The sequence below is a fragment of the Medicago sativa genome, chromosome 3, assembly GCF_051527215.1.
Source record: "Medicago sativa cultivar Bolivia chromosome 3, Bolivia_mono, whole genome shotgun sequence".
Lineage (NCBI taxonomy): Eukaryota > Viridiplantae > Streptophyta > Magnoliopsida > Fabales > Fabaceae > Medicago > Medicago sativa.
The window spans coordinates 58,797,536-58,817,408 of record NC_140751.1 but is presented as its reverse complement, the minus strand read 5'-3'; the positions used below and the strand labels follow the sequence as shown (position 1 = coordinate 58,817,408).

General features: G+C 32.4%; 2 protein-coding genes across 2 annotated transcripts; one reads left to right on the top strand and one right to left on the bottom strand.

The window, feature by feature from the left end:
• Positions 1 to 1,069: 1,069 nt before the first annotated feature.
• LOC146938638 (Agenet and bromo-adjacent homology (BAH) domain-containing protein) lies at positions 1,070 to 7,096 on the bottom strand. The gene is made up of 6 exons (XM_085752544.1): positions 6,060 to 7,096; positions 5,435 to 5,520; positions 5,214 to 5,336; positions 4,282 to 5,100; positions 2,397 to 2,613; positions 1,070 to 2,067 (listed from the first exon to the last, which is right to left on the bottom strand). The coding sequence occupies exons 1-6, from the start codon at positions 6,346 to 6,348 to the stop codon at positions 1,589 to 1,591; spliced, it is 2,013 nt and encodes a 670-aa protein (XP_085608670.1). The 5' UTR covers positions 6,349 to 7,096; the 3' UTR covers positions 1,070 to 1,588.
• A 2,779-nt stretch (positions 7,097 to 9,875) lies between these two features.
• LOC146938637 (uncharacterized) lies at positions 9,876 to 12,592 on the top strand. Its single transcript, XM_085757863.1, has one exon. The coding sequence runs from the start codon at positions 11,290 to 11,292 to the stop codon at positions 12,370 to 12,372; it is 1,083 nt and encodes a 360-aa protein (XP_085613989.1). The 5' UTR covers positions 9,876 to 11,289; the 3' UTR covers positions 12,373 to 12,592.
• Positions 12,593 to 19,873: the final 7,281 nt, after the last annotated feature.

Genomic DNA, 19,873 nt, shown 5'->3' with positions numbered 1-19,873 from the left:
AATGCTTACTATACACTTCCAACACTCAATTGCTTTTTTATTTTATTTTAAAGGCTTAAATGCAATAATAAACATTAATTCCATTAATCCTTAATCATCATCAATTTCTTCTTCATTCTTTCCTGTTACACAGTTCCAGGTTTAAACAGCCACCACCATCAATTAATTTGTGTCATTATTTTCATAGATTCATATGATCATATCTACCATATTCAAAGGAGGTTCACTTCACCCTTTGAACCCTCCCTTGTCAAACACCTTTCTGATCTCTCTTTTCAAATCCAACTCAATCTCTTCTACGGTTTCACTTCCCCTAAAAAAAATTCACCCTTTACCGTCAAACTCATGTCGATTCAAAATCTATAACACCCTTTTTTAGATTTGGTTTTGATTTAAAGAGTAAACGAAATCCGGATTTGGGATTTGTGTTTTTGCTGGATTTGAGTGCTTTTTCAGATTTGATTCCTACCCATAAGAAGAAGAACAAAGAGAAGAAGAAAAAAAATAAGATGAAGGAGAAGGATGAGGCTTATGGGAAGGAAAACAATTTTTTCTGGTGTTGATGATGAACATGAGTATCGAATATGATGCTGATGACATCAATTTTTTTTAAGGAATAGATAAATAAAATAAATAATCAAAATAATGAGTAATTTAAGGATTTTCTGGTGTTAGGGAAGATGATTATGGATTAATGGAATTAATGTTTATTATTGCATTTAAGCCTTTAAATTAAAAGAAAGCAATTGAGCGTTGGAGGTGTATAATAAGCATTTTGATCAAACTCTTATCCAATGGTTCATATTCATTTTAAAAGAAAAAAAAAAAAAACACTATGTTACCTACGGTAGGAGACCTATTCAAGTCTCCCACCATAGATGGAGCCAAACGTAACAAACTTGTAGATAGCACTTAAATAAATAAATAAAAAGATAAATAAAAGACGCATCACCATATATTATATAAAAAAATAATACTAATTAAGGAAAACGTATTCAACGATTTCTTAAAATAAAAAAATAAAAAGAGTATTCATAGATAGTGCATTTAAGATACTCAAATAGTAGTATTGTAGTTGAACATCTTATCGAATATGAAATTACTCAACAATATTTGTCTTATACAAAAGAAATCTACTTTCTACCACAACCTCTTTCTACCACAACCTACTTAATGGAAGAAAAAAACACAGACTTCTACATTACACTCAACACTGTACATCTATGAAGGTAACTAAACAAGTTAAAATCAATCAGCTTCCACATATCCCTTGTAACTAATATTTACATTACATTCTAATTTCTATGAATTTAACATTAAAACTCAGATTACAACAAAGCATGAGATGATGACAAAAGCTTTATAATCGGCACCAAGGTTTCAAATTGCGGTTGCGATTATGCTGAGAACCTTCGTATTGTGGTAAAATGCAAAGAAACACGGTCGTAGTGATGCCATTCAAAGATCTCTAACACTGTTATATTGCAGACGCAGTTTGCAATTGAAAATTATATTGCAGCCGCAGTTTGCAATTGAAAACTATGATCAGCAACATCATATGTTTATGAATGGTCGCTAAAAAAATTGATTACACAGCAACTTCCATTAGTTCTACACTTTTACACTCAACACTAGAAGTCCGAATCACCTTTGCATCGCTATTCTCATTATTAACATTGTTGTTATCACCACTCTCACTGTTGTCCTTGTCGTTGTTACCACCATCATCTTCAATATCACCAACTTGGGTACTTTTTTCTGAAGGAGGTTTATCATCTTGGACACAAACCCCATTTTCAGTAACACCACAATATACAAGTTTCTCTTCAACAATATCAGGTTTATTAGACTTCTCAGCAGGAACTTCATGACATGAATTAGCAAACCCAACTGAGTCTGCATCTTTTTCCAAAGATGGAGACAAAGTGAGGTTTGTGTTAAAGCTAATATCAGTTAATATAGTTGGGGTTATATCAGGCTTTGCCTTTATATTAACCCACGTGCCGCCTAACCAATCTCTAGATATTCTTAAGTCCTTCTTATGTACTGTCATTTGCAAGCTTTCACCTGATACCAAAAAATAATTCTATTACAAATTGGAGAAGGATGACAAAATTTAGGGTCTATTTGAATTGATTTATTCGAACTTATCTACTCACATAAGCACTTGTGAAATTGTTTAGGAGAGCATATGACACGTCCATAAACTATTTTCAGCATAATCCCATTAACTTTCTAAGATAGCTTATGAAAACAGCTTATATCTTATATAAAAACAGTTTGACTTCATTTAGCTTATGCATATTATATGATAAGCGCTTACTATATAAGCACTAAATTAATCTTTTTATCCAAACAGGGCATTATAGGGAAAAATGTGACAATTAACAGCTTACCAGGAAAGTAAACTTGAACATTGTCATCACCACAGTTGTCAATTGTAGTTATAACCCCCTCCCACCACCCATCACTCCACCATGCATCGACGGCGGTTCCAACCTCGGCAATCAACTCTTGTTCTTCAAGAGGTGGAGCTGGCCTGATGGTCGACCGGCCAGGTTGTCTCATCTCAAGTTTATCAGGCTTGGCCAACTTAAAAGCAGGGATCCACTCCTAAAAAATGGAGATCAAGATTAAAAATTTGAATTCAAAAGGAAGCAGAGTAATTGTTATGCATCAAGGGAATTTATACAATAATTTCTTTGAATATTTTGTTTTACATTGGGAATATTAACTCCATTTTTCTAGATATATTGTTAGGGGAAAAAACCATATCATATTTTACTCGCCATTCTGACACATATTGTTATCGGCCATTACCAGCTACATTTGAAAAATGAATCTCTTGTACTGCACTAAGAAACTGAAATCGCTGTATAAGACAGGCCTAAATAATCTACTGTTATTTATATCTAGTAATACTTCAAAGAAATGATCAAGCGGATTTTTCCAAGCACAGTTAAACTACATGAGTCCATTCAGTTCGAACAAAAAGATTTTATGCAGTAAAGCTTTGTCATTTAAAAGAATATTAGAGACCAAGAATCAGTGGCGTTGCCAAGACCCTGAGTTGGGGGTTCAAAATTTCGAACTACCAACTTTTTACCTTAAATGTGTATTTCGTTATCATATTGTTCTTTGAATGTATCAAAAATAGTAATCATTTTGATCATCAAATTAGTTTTTACATAGTTAATTTTATCTTAGAATATGTTTGTCATTGTTCAATTTAATCTATAAAATTACCAAAAAAAAGATGCACTATAAATGTGTTTGCAATTTCGATACATCTAAAGAGTACAGTAAGAGTGTCTCATACATTCATGGATCAAAATAGTTGTTTGCCTATTTAGAAACAATAGAAAAGTTCAATATTTAAAGATGAATGTAGTAAAATTATAAATATTTCCACATCTTACATTTTTTTCCAACATAGAATATTTATCAGTTAAAATTTGAAAACACAATGCTAAATATCCTATACATTTTCTATGCTAAATATCCTTGAAACTACAGATATCATGTTTGTTATTATAGCCAGATTTAATTTCCATTCAAGGTATTTTGTTTTGATTCCAATCTACCATCAATTTATAGTATAAAATGATAATTTTTACTTTGACTTAAACTTTGGGCAATCTGCATTGCATTACTGTCACAGCGTGTGCACACACAACTTTGCCAACTTTTTCCTAGTGAGAGAGGAGACAGTCAATGCAATATGGTCCAAGGCTTAATTTTGAGGGGGTTCAAGACAACGAAAATATAGAAAAATAGGTGAAAATTTGAAAAGTTGAGAAGGTGCAGTTGAACCCCCTGGCCACTATGTGGCTCCGCCAATGCCAAGAATAGTATATTTCAGTTGAATATCGAAACAATGATTAGTCCAGCATGTCTAAATTCCACGTTAAGCTTAAACTAATAGTGTATGCTTCCATACAGAAAAAACAGTGAATAAATAACATTTATTACTTTAAATAAGAGAAGCCTTGGAACAAGTACAACAACTGGAATTGCTACCACATGACTAGGAGGGAAAAAATTTGTGTCGTGGAATCAAATTGTGAATGCAAAGTAAGATTGCTTAAAGTAGACCATCAATCATCAATGAATTCAGCTTTTCTCTAGATTCAGTCATAGCAAAAGCTTTTAAAGCATTATACCGTTCTTCTATCAAGATAAAACCTTAAATAGGAACACCCATTATTTATGCAAATGTGAAATATAGCTCCAAGTACTGACAAAAAATGAAATTAGAACATCTCAAAAGTTTGATTGTACCTCAAGATTTCCACTTCCATCTTCATCTTGAACATCATCATATTGGACTTTCAGCTGTTTCCGAGCTACCTGTACAATTGTACACCTGAACCAGCAGCCTCGGATACCACTATCTTGACAGAGTACCTCTATCTTGTCATCAACCTTGTATGTGGGATCAAACCAAGGTTGACAATCAACCTTTTTCAGAGAAAGCAATCTCCTATCCGGCCTTGCATAATTTACAACTTGGAAAGTTTGGTATCCCATCATTGGATTACTCCTAATCAACTTCCTAACCCCTTCTCGACCGTTAGAAGACTGAGGAGAACCCTTAGCACTTCTACTCCTCTTGGCTCCTCGCTTTGCATCATCACCAACATCCAAATCTTCATCTTCTCCTGTGAGGCTGTTGCTGAGAGACTCGGGGTTGTGGATAGTATCAACGTGCAAGGAAGAAAGAGCTGGCTGAGTATAGTAGCCACGCAGTTTGCTTAAGTCAAAGGGCTTGACTTTGTTGCCTTTTAATTGCCTAAAGCACAGATGTATTCTGTCTGTTGAAGAGGGGGAAAAATAAGGTGTGCATTTTTCGAAGTGTTCCCGAGTTAAGACTGCGGCAGGTCCATCAACACACTCTGCACTGATGACTTGAGAATATGATGTGATGAAAACTTCTCGTGGATGAGTATTTCGTACTGGAATTGCACCCTTGACTTCCTGATTGTGGTGAAACCACCTTACTTTAACCTTTTTCTGCCCCCTCCTATCTTCATACATATCCTCCAAATAAGCAACATAATGGTTCTCTCCATTGCCCATGACGAAAACAAAGGATTGAATCTGAGTATGAGAAAGAATGTAAACATGAGATTAAAAAACAACATAAGTATTATCTTTGTTTTACAAACAAAACGATTAAAATTCTCTTGATTTTTAGTTCAAGGGCTTCTTACCCCAATTTGGATCCCATTTCTGCAAAAAGCAGGATAATGTTTGAGTTGTTTGCCACATGTCCACGCAAGTCCTGACCAAACGATGTCTGAATTGGATAATTTGGAGTTACTCTTTGGAATGTCCTGAGAAAGAGTATGCATGCGTTAAAAATATTCATCAGAAACAGTAGATGGAAATAGAGAAAATGAGAATAAGGAAAAATAAACAAAAAGGGAAATACCTTGTCATCCACCATTCGTGCACTAACTTCTTTGACACTGCCATTTGCGATCTTATGAGCTAGTGCCAAATTATGAGCAGGCCATACTGTAATTTGAAATCCAAAAAACTGATAAATTTACTTAAACATTAAGTGTTATGTACTTCTCTTCTACTACAAATAATGACAAAAATATTTATCGAACCATATCAATATTGTTGCTGTTTCAGACAAAAGCAGATATCATTGTTTATAAGTCTATATCAATCGATTGTATCACATAAAAGTTTTATGATAAAACTATCACATCCTTATATTATTATTTTACAAATTATTGTTCAACCTACAATGGTCAAGTGTTGTTAAATAGCAGCAATTGCGGCGCTTTAGTTCTATATGACAACAACAACAACCAAGTCTTATCCCACTAAGTGATAGCGTCGCAAAATCTAAACAAATCAACATTGTTCCACAATACGCTATTTAGTATAAAATGATGTCAAATAGAGGCTACAGCAGCAATACTGATGCGTAGCGGAATTTGAATAAACTGTTCTTTTTCGCAATTGACAACACTACAATGATCAAAACAATTATATATGGCGACAACTGAATAGATCAGTAGAAATAAGAAACATCAACTTACCACTTCTATCTTCATGTAGATGCTGCTTTGATAACATCGACGTCAGCCAATCAACCACCTCTCTTCTAGATCTCCATTTGAAACCAGGTGGAATTTCCATTCCACAAATTTCCAAGAACTCCTCTGCAATAACATAGCACATGTGTCTAACACTCCTCTCAGTGCCGACAACTGCAAGGAATGATTCCCCGGCAGAATCCTTTAGGTAATAGTGAACTATACGATGGCCACGCTCTTGTGAAACAAAATGCTCTTTCCATTCCACAAAACACAGATCGTCTATCGACATCTTAAAGAGAATACCAACACTAGATACACACTAGATTTCAAAAAGTGGTATAGGGTCCAATCTAGACCCTTAATTCATTTGTCACAAAGTAAGAACCTTATAGCATACTAACATCATTAACCCTCTAAAAAACCTCAGTTACATCAAACCTAAGAACAGCTACCTAGGAAAATACAAAGATGCTTACAACATAAAACTAACCAAAATCCTCAAAATCACAGTACAATCAGGAACCTTAATTAAACACACATGTCTTTCCAAATGAAATCTAACAAAAAACAAAATCTGAAATATTAAAAATGGATTTGGCAATCAAAGAAAAACATCACCTAAACTCACAAGCCTCGGAAAAGACAGGATCTTCTGCAAAAATAGAAGATCTACTGAATTGTCCAAAGCTACAAAAGCCTATGTCTACAATCAGATCAGAGAAAAACCCTTCTGAAAACTGATCTAGAAGCTGAAAAAACCCAACAAGAAGAAGTTTTGAGTGCAAAATAGATTAGAATCGACAAAATGGCCAAAAGGGTATCCAAGTTGAGAAAGAAAAGGAAAGTTTACAACAAAAAGATTGAGACTTTATAGCAAAATCTTGAGTAAAGTAGGTGGTGTTGAGAGTGGAAGAGTGGAGAAAGAGGGCGTTGAGTGAGAGGTTGGAAGAGAGAGTGAGATTAGAGAAGAAGAAGAAGAAAGAGGATAGGTTGAAATTGCCATAGAAATGGAGAGAGTTGCAGAGGGAAGCAGATGTGCATCCAATGTAGGGGGGAGGAGGAGGTAATAGAAGGCAATGAGAAGTGGGGACATGTTTATGAATAAAATTATTTTGAGTAATGTTTTTATTTTTGATAAATATTATTATTATTTGAAAGAAATATTATTTTTAAAAATATTTTTTGAAGAATTTAAAATTGACAATCTTATTTAATATAAGAACATGAATTGTGAAATGGAACCAAATCTCGTAGATTCAAATGTAATATTGATGTATTTTTTCTATATTTAGAGATGATATATGTGCATTTGTTTCGGAAAAAACTGAATTTTTAATTTATAACGTTTGTATAGGAAAAACGTTCAGCTTTAAGATGGATCAGTGATTTAAAATTGGGGCATGTTGACTTCGAGCTCCACTCTAAGAGGGTAGTGGATATATTCATGTCCTCAAAACATGATGTAACTGAGTTTAGGGATATTATAGATAACAGAAAGCTCTCTTTAGTCAAATTTTATGAAAACTCCACTGATGAGTTTGTTCAAAGAAAACAAATGAGGTTGTCTATATCTTAGCTCATGCGGCTATACTATCAGCTAGTTTTCAAATATTGGTTGAAATGTCACGTTATGTTGAACACATTTTGATTAATGAAATGCTATAAACTTTTTTCCTAAAAATATTATATTATTTATAATTGTTTTTTGGTGTTAACTCTTCGGTTTCTAGAAAAAATGAATTTGATAATCCAAAGTTCGAACAAGGGGTAGCTAAAGTTTGATGAATTGTTTGATCTAAAAATCGAATTCAATTTCTCTTGAACAATTCATCATTTGATGAACCTTATTAACCACTTGAATTAAATTCTTGTTTACATTATTTATAATTGTTGTTGTGACCGGAGAGATATGAAAATGTGTTTGTAATTAAAAATTCAAATGTATATTCTTTAAAAAAAAAATTCAAATGTATATATATGTATGTTTTGTTGAACAACTAAGAAATTGTCAAAATAGAATTATTGAATTATTTTATATGAAAAAAGTTGAGCTTAGTCAGAAAATTCATCAGGATTGAGACAAACTTCAAGCTCAAAAATATCCTCGATAATGCGTATAAAAAAAAAAAGTTCTATGTACAAACTCAGTTCTACATTAACATACGTTCTATATTTTGCACAACCGAGTTAAACCCAATTAAAAATTGGTTAAAGCCAATTCGTAGTTGAAATGTAAATAAAACTATGTTTATTTACATCCTTGGATTATATGATACACGTTTCTTCTAACTTAACCACATATACTCATTTTAAGCTTAAAAAAACTATGTTTGAATTTATTTTTAAACTATGCTATTTGAAAAAGCTTCTCATTTGAAATAGTTTTAAATTATTTTCAATTGTTCGTTTTTAAATAAATTTGTAGCAAACAAATGATTTTTTTAGAAGTTATTATTTTAAAAATTTAGTGATTTTTTCACAAAATAAGTTGTGATATACAGACTCTTAATTTCATCCAAAAATTAAATATTGTAAATATACAATTAAAAGTAAAGCAAACCTAATTAATTTGAATATATATTTTTTTATATCTCTAAATATAGTTGATTTTGATCTTTGTAAGTTTTATTTTGGATTTAGTCTAAAGTAAAAAATCATAATTTTTCATCTATGACATCAATCTATTGTACAAAAATAATTATTATTTACTAATAAGGAATTTATTCAAGGAACTTAAATTCCTTAAACATATGGTTAGGGGTTCGACTACTAGCTCATATACGTATCTGATCGTGTGTTTCACAAGTTTTTCAATGAAAATTAAAATCCGATTGAAAGGAAAGAACTCATCTTATGTGTCCCACAAGTTCCTCAACAAATATTAAAATATGGCATTCTATGTTATGCGACAATGAAAATTTCATACCAATTTCATGGTAAAAAAAAATCATTATTATTTTTCTTTTTTGTTACTAGTATATATTGTTGTCAATATTATTATTGATACTAATTGAAATGACATTTGTATAAGTGGAGTCATCTCTCTCACAACTATCTCTTTACTCTTTTCTTCCTTCTTCATTATCCACATAAAATGGTGGTTTCGGGCTATATTTTAGACATTCACAAATCATTCTTTTGCATATTTTTATATCCAAGTTATTTTCACATAAATCTTATTTTTCTTTCATGTTTTTCCATGATTTTATTGTCTAGGTGCAACATTTTTGTTTGGCATTTTGGTGCGCTGTTGTTGTTGCAACATTCGTTTTATTCAAATTGACAAATCATCTTCAATCTATATCTAAATTCATGTGTTTCGATCACTTTGATTTTGTCATTTTTTTTTATAATTAATGAGTTTGTTTACATATTCATCCTTTTCAATTTTGTTTTTCTATTAATTCGATTGAATGAAATTGGTGTTCTTACAAATAGAAGTCATTTTTCCTTTAGCAAACAAAAAAAAAAACCTAATGGACACATAATTGTTGACTAATCTGATCAGTGTAAGACCATCCACAATGGTGAGTGTTTAACCTATTTAGCACCACATTAAATAGGCACCCCCATTGTGGAGTAAAATATATGGGTGCCTATGGAGAAGTGTGGTTATGGAAGCACCCTCTCTCTCTTCATTTTTTGTTGGTTCTATTTAATAAATCTTCATAAATTTTTGTCAAAATAAAATAAAATAAATCTTAATAAATTAAATAAATTTTGTTGAAATGTAATGATATAGAATTATTTGTGGGACCTATTTAATAATTTCTTTTGAGGTGAATAACTAATTTAGAGATGCTTCCATGAATTCTGTTTTGTTGAAAAGAACATTATGCGCAGGTGAAACTATTAAGGCATAGTTCGTAATAAGAATTTTGTAGATAGCCAAAAGGAATGTTGTGACACATATCTTCACCCATATTAAAATTTGGCCGGATCGTGTGACACATATTGAATTAGCAAGATTGGCTTTCTTTTATGATTCCAAATTGGTGGATATTTCAATACGTGGTATTGCTTTGTTAGCCAACACCATTGTTGGAGAGTTGGTTTGCGTGCATCATCACCACCAATTGTGTGGAGTTATTTATAACTCAATTACATTAGCCTGGCTCAATCATACTTCCGTTTTAGATTGCTCTACTGGTTCGTTGTTTCATCTATTCTCCATATGCTGGTTGTTGCTTGCTGCCCACCAACTGTTTGTGGAATCGCCTAAGGCAGCTCCCATGGCCTACGAGTGCCAATGTCCATGTGTTTCTGAAGCTGCACCTACGTCAGCTATGGTGCACCAATCTATTCCAGCATCAACAACGGACTTGGCAATAACAGAACAACCTTTTTCAGCACTAGCAGTGTCCTTTGCAGCAGCTCTTGCGGGGAAGACGGTAATTGATGACAAACCCTTCCCTTCTCCATGCATTAAAGGTGGTGCGTTGAGCATCAAAATCTGCCAGGAGGAATACCGTAAGGGAGTAGAAGATTGTCGGAAGGTGTTAAGGGCTCGGTTGACTCTTAACAAAGGAGACAAACCTTATTCGACACGTGATCTCAGGATTAAAATTGATAAGACTTGGAAGACAATGGCAGGATGGAAAATGGTGCCTCTTGGCAAGGGGTATTATGACTTTCATTTTGACTCGGCGGAGGATTTAAAGAAAATATGGGCAACAGGGACGGTAAATCTCAAGCCTGGTTTGTTGAGATTTTCACAATGGACCAAAGACTTTAAACTTTTGACGCAGAAACAGACTCATGCTTCGCTTTGGATTCGTTTGGTGGAGCTACCACAAGAGTATTGGCGGGAGAGAACCTTGATGGAAATTGCAAGTGGAGTTGGTACTCCTATAGATATCGACGGACCAACTAGAAATCGTTCCTTTGGTCATTATGCTCGCATTTTAGTGGACATTGATTTATCTAAGAAAGCATATGATGAGGTTCTTGTGGAACGTGATGGTTTTGCGTTCATGGTGGAGGTACAATGTGAACGGAGACCTTTGTTTTGCCATCATTGTTACTCAATTGGGCATAATATCACCACTTGTAGATGGTTAAATCCGCAAGCTGCCAAAGAGAAAGTGGATCGTGGGAAACAACCGGCCAAAGAAACTGTTGTGGCGCCCCCTAATCTAATGGTGAGGGTGCCTCTACTTCGGCTATTGGATGTAATGGATCGTGGATTCCTATTTCTGTCAATTCCACGGTTACAACCACTTCCAGGACTATGGTCCCAGTTCCTCAAACAACACAGGCTACATCTTCTCAGATTCCAGTCAACACTATTACTCAATCAATTTCGGTTTCTTTACCTGTAGTGCCGGTTTCAGACATTGCCTCAAATTCGTTCAGTTTTCCGCTTCATAATGTTTTTGACCGTATTGACCGTATTTCGACTGATGAGTTACCTTTGACTAGTACTGTGTTGGAGGAGGTTGTTTCCCTTGTAGCGCACGATGACGTGCAACCCGTAGAAGTGGGGAGGTCGTATCAGACATCACGGGAGCTATTGGAGAACCCCAAGATGACTGATGTTACTAATCCGTTTCTGGATAGTGTGGATCATAATCTTGTGAGCCCGACGGAGCTGGTGGAGAGTCCTAAGGGTTCTAATGAGCGCGATACACACTCATCCCCTCTTGGGCGTGAGGACATACTACCTGACGGAGTGGCACAAACAAATCAGACATCTCGGGAGGTGTTGGAGAACCCCAAGGTCGATGATTTTTCTGAACCTCTTCAGGATGGTGTGGTACATGATCATGTGAGCCCACGGGAGCTGGTGGAGAGTCCCAAGGGTGCTCGTGAGAGTGTTGCACGACCATCCCCAGTTGAGCATGATGACATGCATGAGGTATATGTTTGTTTCAAAGACCATCACGATATATCTCTCATTGATCCTCCAATTGTTACACTTGAGAACTCTGATGGGTCTCTGGATGGTATAGATGATGTTCTTGCTGTTTCACAAGCCTTGAAATCACCTATGGTTACCGAAGCATCAAGCGTGGTTGATGGGGGTATGCCCACGACAAAGGAACAAAATGTGGTCATTTTGCAAAGACAGGAGGTTCATCCTAGCAAGAATATCCAGCATGGTTTAGATTTGTGGGAACGAGTCCGTGCTTATGATGCAAGATTAGCAGCTGAAGCAACTGATGGTTTCATGCCTGTTCTTACACGAAATCAGAAACAGAAGCTTAAGGTACAACACATCTTATCAAAACAGCCATCCAAATCCCATGCACGGGGTGACACTCAACCGCTGCTCAATGAATTTTCTCTCGAACTCTTCTTCCAGATGAGGTGAAGATTGTTTTTTTTTTTTTTTTTTTTAGGGTCAGCTGTGGGTTACCTAATTATAGATTCCCTTAATCTATTTTTGGGCTGTTTTGTTGTTTTTCTGTTTCTTTTTCTATTTTTAGCTGTTTTTTTTGGAGGGTTTTGGTATAGTCCCCCCTCCTTTTGTAATTTTATTTTCCCCCTTTTTTAATAAGTTTTTCGAGATTGGCGGCATAGGATGGAGGTATCTCGGGGTTCCAACCTAGTTGGGATGTCGATGATGTCTCCTAATGCCTGTCCTCTTTCCATGCTTATAAAAAAAAAAAATTCTTTTGAGGTGTCGGGTTGAAAAAAATTGGTGCTTATTAAGTATTACAGTAAAATTAATGATGTAGACATAGGAGACCCATTTAAGCACCCAATTTAGAGGTGCTCTGTTGTGGATGGTCTAATGCAACTGTATATTATCTTAAATCTTAAATTAATACTTGTAAATGCACTATCATCTTGAACATACAATGTTACAAAACTTCAACATGTTCTCACAAGAGTTTAAGTCAATAGAGACAAACTTGCCCGCTGCAGTTCCAAATCTTTATCTTAAGATTCATAGACATCATGCAAAAAGAAACCCCTAACATATGCAATATAACACGCCAAAACTTGCCAAACGGATAATATATAGATGTCTCTATTAACATGCTTTTGAAAATAGAAAAACAAATCAAATTTCACTATATACATTTTATGATGAGAGATAATAACAAACAATGAAATATGCATTTTGCAAATCCTTCATCTTGACTTGATAATATGGCAATGTATGTGTAGACTTTGCCTTATAAACCATGACCTGTTTGTTTTGTCAAATTACAAAAGAAAATGAGCTTAAGGCCTTTGCTTTTTCAGTTTATGGATATGTCTTGTATAACGAGCAAGAGTCTTCTACCATCATTTCCATACTTCATCCATCAGTTTTGTCTCTAAAGTATTTACTTCTAGTTCTAAATCAACTTCTTTCATGAAAACCACTGCTTTGAAAAAACACAAAAGAAACTAGACCTCAAAAGAAACTATTTTAAGGGGAAGATAAATTATGTCTATATCTAAATGAATAAATGTAGGAAGTGTAACCTATTTTAAGGGGAAATTTCCGGATAAAATTTCCACATCAACCACGTCTATTGAAACTATATGTCTCTTGACGAGTCCAAATTTTCCTGAAGAACTTCAATTTCACCGAATGGCAATCTCGAATTCGGGGATTGAGCCCCGTTTGCAATCGCTCCATCCTTCTTAAATCTCAAGAAATTCATATATAACTCTCGAGTTCATTTAAATCCAGAAGATTTACCTACCGAACTCTGTGGTAAAGGAAGAACTTTATTAACACTAGACTCTTGACCCGTGCTACCGCACGGGTCTTTCCAAGAAGAAGTTAAACAATAAGTCGCAACAATGTAAATATATATAGTTTAATAGAAGTCATATAAAAATTAAAAAATAAAATGAATTGAAAATTGATTTCATCGGTTATGGTCATTATTTGATGGTGAAATGTCAAAAATTTAAAATTACAAAACAGGTTGACACTATTAAAAATTACAAAAGAAATTAATAGAGATAAATGTTGCAATAAAAATAAAAATCTTCATAACATTTGAATCTTACCAAAACATCTATTTACTTTTAGCAGATCCAAAAACACACTCCCCCGGTCACATTTATAAGCAAAAATACACTTTTTAGGTTCATTGAATAAAGGGTTAATAGTGTTTTTCACCCCTGTAATATAGGCCATTTCCGGTTTTCGCCCTTGTAAAATTTTCGGTTTGATTTGCACCCTCGTAAAATTTTTTTTTTCCAGAAAACACCCCTCCCCCCTCCAACACAGCAGATTCGCTTACGTGGCGCTGACTTGACTTTTTTTTTTCATTTTTTATTTTTTTTAAATGGCCACGTGTCAAAAAAAATTCCACATCAGATTTTTATTTTTAAAATATTTGAAAATAAATTTTAAAAAATAAAAAAATCCAAAAAATAATAAAAATATTCAGATTTTTTCAAAAAATTTAAAAAATCGAAAAATAATTTTTAAAAAATTCAGATTCTGAAATATAAAAAAATAGAAAAATAGTCATATTTGTTTCCAAAAAATTTAAAAATCGAAAAAAAATTAGATTTTTTTTCAAAAATTAGAAAAAATCAGAAAATATAATCAGATTTTTTTAAATTAAAAAGATTTTATAAAATTCTGCAATTTAATTTTCAAAATTACAAAAGAGGTCAGATTTTTTGAAAAAAAAATCTGAATTTTTTTAAAAAATCTGTATACAAATATAGAAAAAATTCAGATTTTTTATAAGATTTATGATTTCAACCTCCTCTAAGGAAGTGCTGAATTCTAGGAAAAATGATTTCCACGACTTTTATAAAACCCTCTAAATTTGTATCTAGATTCTCAAAAATTAAATTTTTTTCAAGAATTTTTTTAAAAAATCTGACTTTTTTTAATTTGAAAATTTACTTTTTCTGTATTTTGAAAATTAAATTCCAGAATTTTTTAAATCTTTTTAATTTTAGAAAAATTTGGTTATATTTTCTGATTTTTTTTCTAATTTTTTAAATTTCGAAAAAAAATCATAATAGTTTTTTTTATAATTTTTTAAATTCAAATTTTTTTCGAAAATAAATTTCTGGAAAAAATTTAGGATAAATTCAAATTTTTTTTCGTAAATTTTATTCCATAATTTTTATAAAATATTGGAAAAAGTTGGTTTTTTTATACAAAGAAAAAAATTTGGTAATAAAAAACATTTCCAGATTTTTTTTAAAAAAAATCTGTAAAAAAAATTCCTGATTTTTTTCTAATTTTTACAATTTTTTTATTTTCAAAAATTAATTTTCAATTTTTTAAATATTTTTTTATTTTTAAAAATTAAATATCAAATATTTTAATAATAAAATCTGATGTGGCCAATTTAAAAAAAATAAAAAATGAAAAAAAAGCCAACTCAGCGGCACATAAGCGAATCTGCTGAGTTGGAGATGGGAGTGCTGTTTTCCGGTTTTTTTTTTTTTTTACGAGGGTGCAAATCAAACCGAAAATTTTACAAGGGCGAAAACCGGAAATGGCCTATATTACAGGGGTGAAAAACACTATTAACCCTTGAATAAATAATGAATTTGGTCTATATATTGACCAAATACATTAAGTATTGAATGAATCTAAAAAGTGATTTTTTGTTTATAAATGTGACCGGAGGGAGTAATTTATTAAGCTTATTTGTTTGCTTTTTGATAACAAAAGTTAGGAAAATATTTTTTTTAAAAGGAAAATTAACACACATGTTAGCATGATCTCGAAAATCAAAATAAGTAGAACTATAACTAATAATTAAGACCCGTTAACTATAAAAAACCACATATTTTACTGATATTAACTAAAATTTGAAGTAAAATTGGTGATGTCCTTTTTTCAGTTTACAGTAGGATCCCTTTAAACAACCATTTATAGTTGGTATGGTACCCATGTACTTTTTTGGATGATGACTAAACCGATTGTTAGAGATTCCACATTGAGGCTTAAAGTCAATTATATAATCCAGAAGAATAATTATTTATATATAAGTTTAAATATATGTATTAAGTTTAAAGATATATACAAAGAATTTCCCATTTTTTTACCATTAAACAATAAAATTTTCCATTTCAGAATCTCAACAATAATAATGTGGAGTGGCTTAAACTTTCTATTTTTTGGTCATTGCTACTATCTTTCTTCCATTGAGAATCATGCTATGAGTATCCTATTTCTTTTTTCTTTCTGAAAAGCTTTTTGGTTACATTCTCTTTCTGAAATGCTACAATATGAATCTGTCAATGTGAAAGAAAAAAAATTAATACCAGTAAAAAAGAAACAGCTTTAACTTGTAAGAAACAACAACACAATGATACATGTACACATCTCATATTCCCTAACACTTATTCAACACCCTATTTTATCTTTATGATCAAAAGTTTATGCATAAAAAAAACAACAAAAGATTCATATTCATCCAATAAAACACACTTAAACTTTTTTTGCAAAAAAAAAAAAAAGATTCATATATTTCAAATGAGGATTAGTGCTATTACATATAGTTTTTTGGCTCCCCAATTCCATTATATTGGGGAAAAAATGTTGTGGAATATACAAAGAACTTAGATATCAAGGACTAAAGCTAATATTATTTCAAAAATAAAAAGGACTAAAACTAATATGCAAAATGGAGTTATATATGCCCTTCTCAATGTCAGAGTCATGAGTGATCACTCTATTTATAGGTTGATGGGATAAATTAAAGGTGAAATCCTATTTATAATTTTATATAGTTCGGATGGCTTCAAATAACACAATATACCCAACTTTTTGTCTCTGCATCAAAAGGCTCTGAAGTATTATCCTCCTTATCAATCATTGTTGAGGAATTTTTTTGGTAAAAATCCCCAAAAAGATTATTAAACTGTTTCTAATCAAACCCATAAAACAAAATAAAAAATGAAAATGAAAGATGATTCAACTTACATAATTTGTAGAGGAGGGAATTTGGATGAATATTAAAGACAATACACACTTGAATCTGCAATAGTGAGGAGGGACAACATCAATGTAATTGTAGCCCAAACCATGTTGTCGATGAAGAACAGTCCTAAAACTCACTATTCCAAAGCAAATTAAGAAAACAATTTGTACCTCAAACGAATCAATAATCCATTTTAGCCATTCAGATACACATTAAGAAAAAGGTCAACAATTGAAGATAAACCAACTATCCTCAAAAGAAAAGGAATTGCACATGAATAAAAATGATGAGAGAAAATTACCTCAACGACAAAATATTCAAGACGACAGCGAGCTAAACAGGAGGAGCGGCGCTGGTACAACCTTAAGAAACTGAGTGATACAGAAAACAGGAAATTAAAGATCATCCTTGCTGCTCCTTGAGTAGGCCTTCTAGCGCCCTGCATAAAAAGAGAATAACAAATTGTTACCACATTGATTCAAGTCCAGCACAGGAAAAAAACGACATTGTTGCATTCTTACATCCCTAACATGAAACTGAATGCAAATCCTTTTGTATTGAAGTCGTAATTCATTCACAATTTTGTCAAAATCAGTGACTGGATTTAGATTCAAAGGAGCTGCACAAAAAAACACCAAGCAACTGATTAGAACCAAATATATTCAATGAAACATGATTAGATTGATTAGAACAGAAATTGTATGGAAATCCATTAAGATTAACTGTACCACAAAGGTATGTGCACGCCACTATTTATACCGGACTAATAGACAAAATGAATTTGAATCATGGTGACATGTGTACACAATGAATTGGGGAGTTGGAGAGACTTCTCGTGGAATACAAATTCACTTGCTGCATGGAGAGATATGGAAGGCCACATTAAATGTTTAATGGATCAGTGGGTAGTTGGCAGGAATGACCGAAATTAATGCAAGAAAATTTTGTTAATTTTGTTAATAAAGGTTGGAGCGATCTGTATTGTCAAAAAAATAGGAGTGGATAGAAAAATGGGAGTGGAATTTGTTAAGAAGGACTGTAGCGACAGATAAGAGTGGATATGCAACAGATTTGTTATTATTATTGTTAATAATATTTTGTTAATAGGAGTGGATAGGAACAATTTGTTAATAGGAGTGATTTTTTTTTTTTTTTTTTTATGTTTATTTGTTTAGTAGGAAACGATTAGGAACAATACGATATTTGGCTTGCAAAAAAACAGGGTTAAACAAATCGGAATTAAGCTTTAGGGTTAAAACAGTAAATTTCGGCAATAGGGTTTAGGTTAAGATTAGAGCTAAAATAAGCTTTCGGGTTAACTTTTATAGATAAACTAGATTTTTGGCCCGTGCTCCGCTCGGGCTTATTGTAAAGGGGTTGACATACGAATAATAAAATGCAATATATAATAGGTAACGATGAAAAAATAACATGTAATAATCCATAGTAGACAAAATAAAACACGTCATAAAATGTATGACATCTGAAATATTATAAAAGAAAATTCGGTAGTCCTATCAATATCAATAATTCAGGTATATATAACCAAGTTTACATGAAAATTAGGGTAGCCGAAAAAAAGTATAAAATAGAAGGCATCAAACGTGATCATTGATATGCTCATAGTTTCTAGAACAAACGTGCAACATCAAATAAGTGTAGAAAATATTTTCTTCAAAAACCAAAAAAAAGGCAAGAGGATAGAAATGAAATTGGTGGATTGCATCTTTTTTGATGAAATTTGTTAGGTTAAATAATTGCAAACCTAATAAAGCAAATGAGCGGGAAAAAATTAGGTTAAATTGCTGCAGACGTAACAAAATTAATAAATAAGGATAAGTGTAGAAAATATTTTCTTAAAAAAAAAGGTTGGATTTTTGACCCGTGCTCCGCTCGGGTTTATTTTAAATGGATTGACGTACAAATTATAAAATGCAATGTATAATAGGTAACAATGAAAAAATAACACGTGATAATCCATAGTAGACAAAATAAAACACTTTATAAAATGTATGACATCTGAAAATATTATAAAAGAAAATTCGGTAATCCTATCAATAATTCAGGTATATATAACCAAGTTTACATGGAAATTAGGGTAGCCGAAAAAAAGTATGAAATAGAAGGCATCAAACGTGACATTGATATGCTCATAGTTTCTAGAACAAACGTGCAACATCAAATAAGTGTAGAAAATATTTTCTTCAAAAAAAAAGGCAAGAGGATAGGAATGAAATTGGTGCGGTGCATTTTTTTAGATAGAATTTGTTAGGTTAAATAATTGCAAACCTAATAAAGCAAATGAGCGGGAAAAAATTAGGTTAAATTGTTGCAGACGTAACAAAATTAATAAATAAGGATAGATTAGGGTAGAAAATATTTGCTTCGCAAAAAAAAGGCAGGAGGATAGGAATAAAATTGGTGCGATGCATTTTTTTAGATGGAATTTGTTATGTTAAATAATTGCAAACCTAAAAGTGTAGAAAATATTTGCTTAAAAAAAAAAAGAAGGATAGGAATAAAAAAAAAGGAGGATAGGAATTCAAAAAAAAATAATAAGATTCGGCCGACCAAAAGGAGGATAGGAATAAAAAAAAAGGAGGATAGGAATTAAAAAAAAATAAGGATTCGAAAAAAAAGGAGGATAGGAATAAAAAAAAGGAGGATAGGAATTCAAAAAAAAATAATAAGGATTCGGATGGCCAAAATTATAGCAAACTTGATAACAAAACTCGGCTGACATTAATTAAGTAAGATGATCAATGACTAAAATTGAATGATGCCTAAATGTGCAAGATCCAATGGCTCAGAAAAGTGGAGGGAGAAATGAGGGGAAAATATTAGGGTTAGAAATAGCTTTAGGGGTTAAGCTTTATTTTATAAGATTTCACTGTTGAAGAATTTTATATTTTTTTACTTTGAAAGAAGGGCTTCGCGGAAACAAACAAAATATTAGCGCCAAAA

Coding starts and splice junctions, on each gene's coding strand:
- LOC146938638 (XM_085752544.1), bottom strand. CDS start 6,348: ATGTCGATAGACGATCTGTGTTTTGTGGAATGGAAAGAGCATTTTGTT. Junction 5,101..5,213: donor GAAATGGGATCCAAATTGGG/GTAAGAAGCCCT, acceptor TCTCATACTCAG/ATTCAATCCTTTGTTTTCGT. Junction 2,068..2,396: donor TGTTCAAGTTTACTTTCCTG/GTAAGCTGTTAA, acceptor TTTTGGTATCAG/GTGAAAGCTTGCAAATGACA.
- LOC146938637 (XM_085757863.1), top strand. CDS start 11,290: ATGGTCCCAGTTCCTCAAACAACACAGGCTACATCTTCTCAGATTCCA.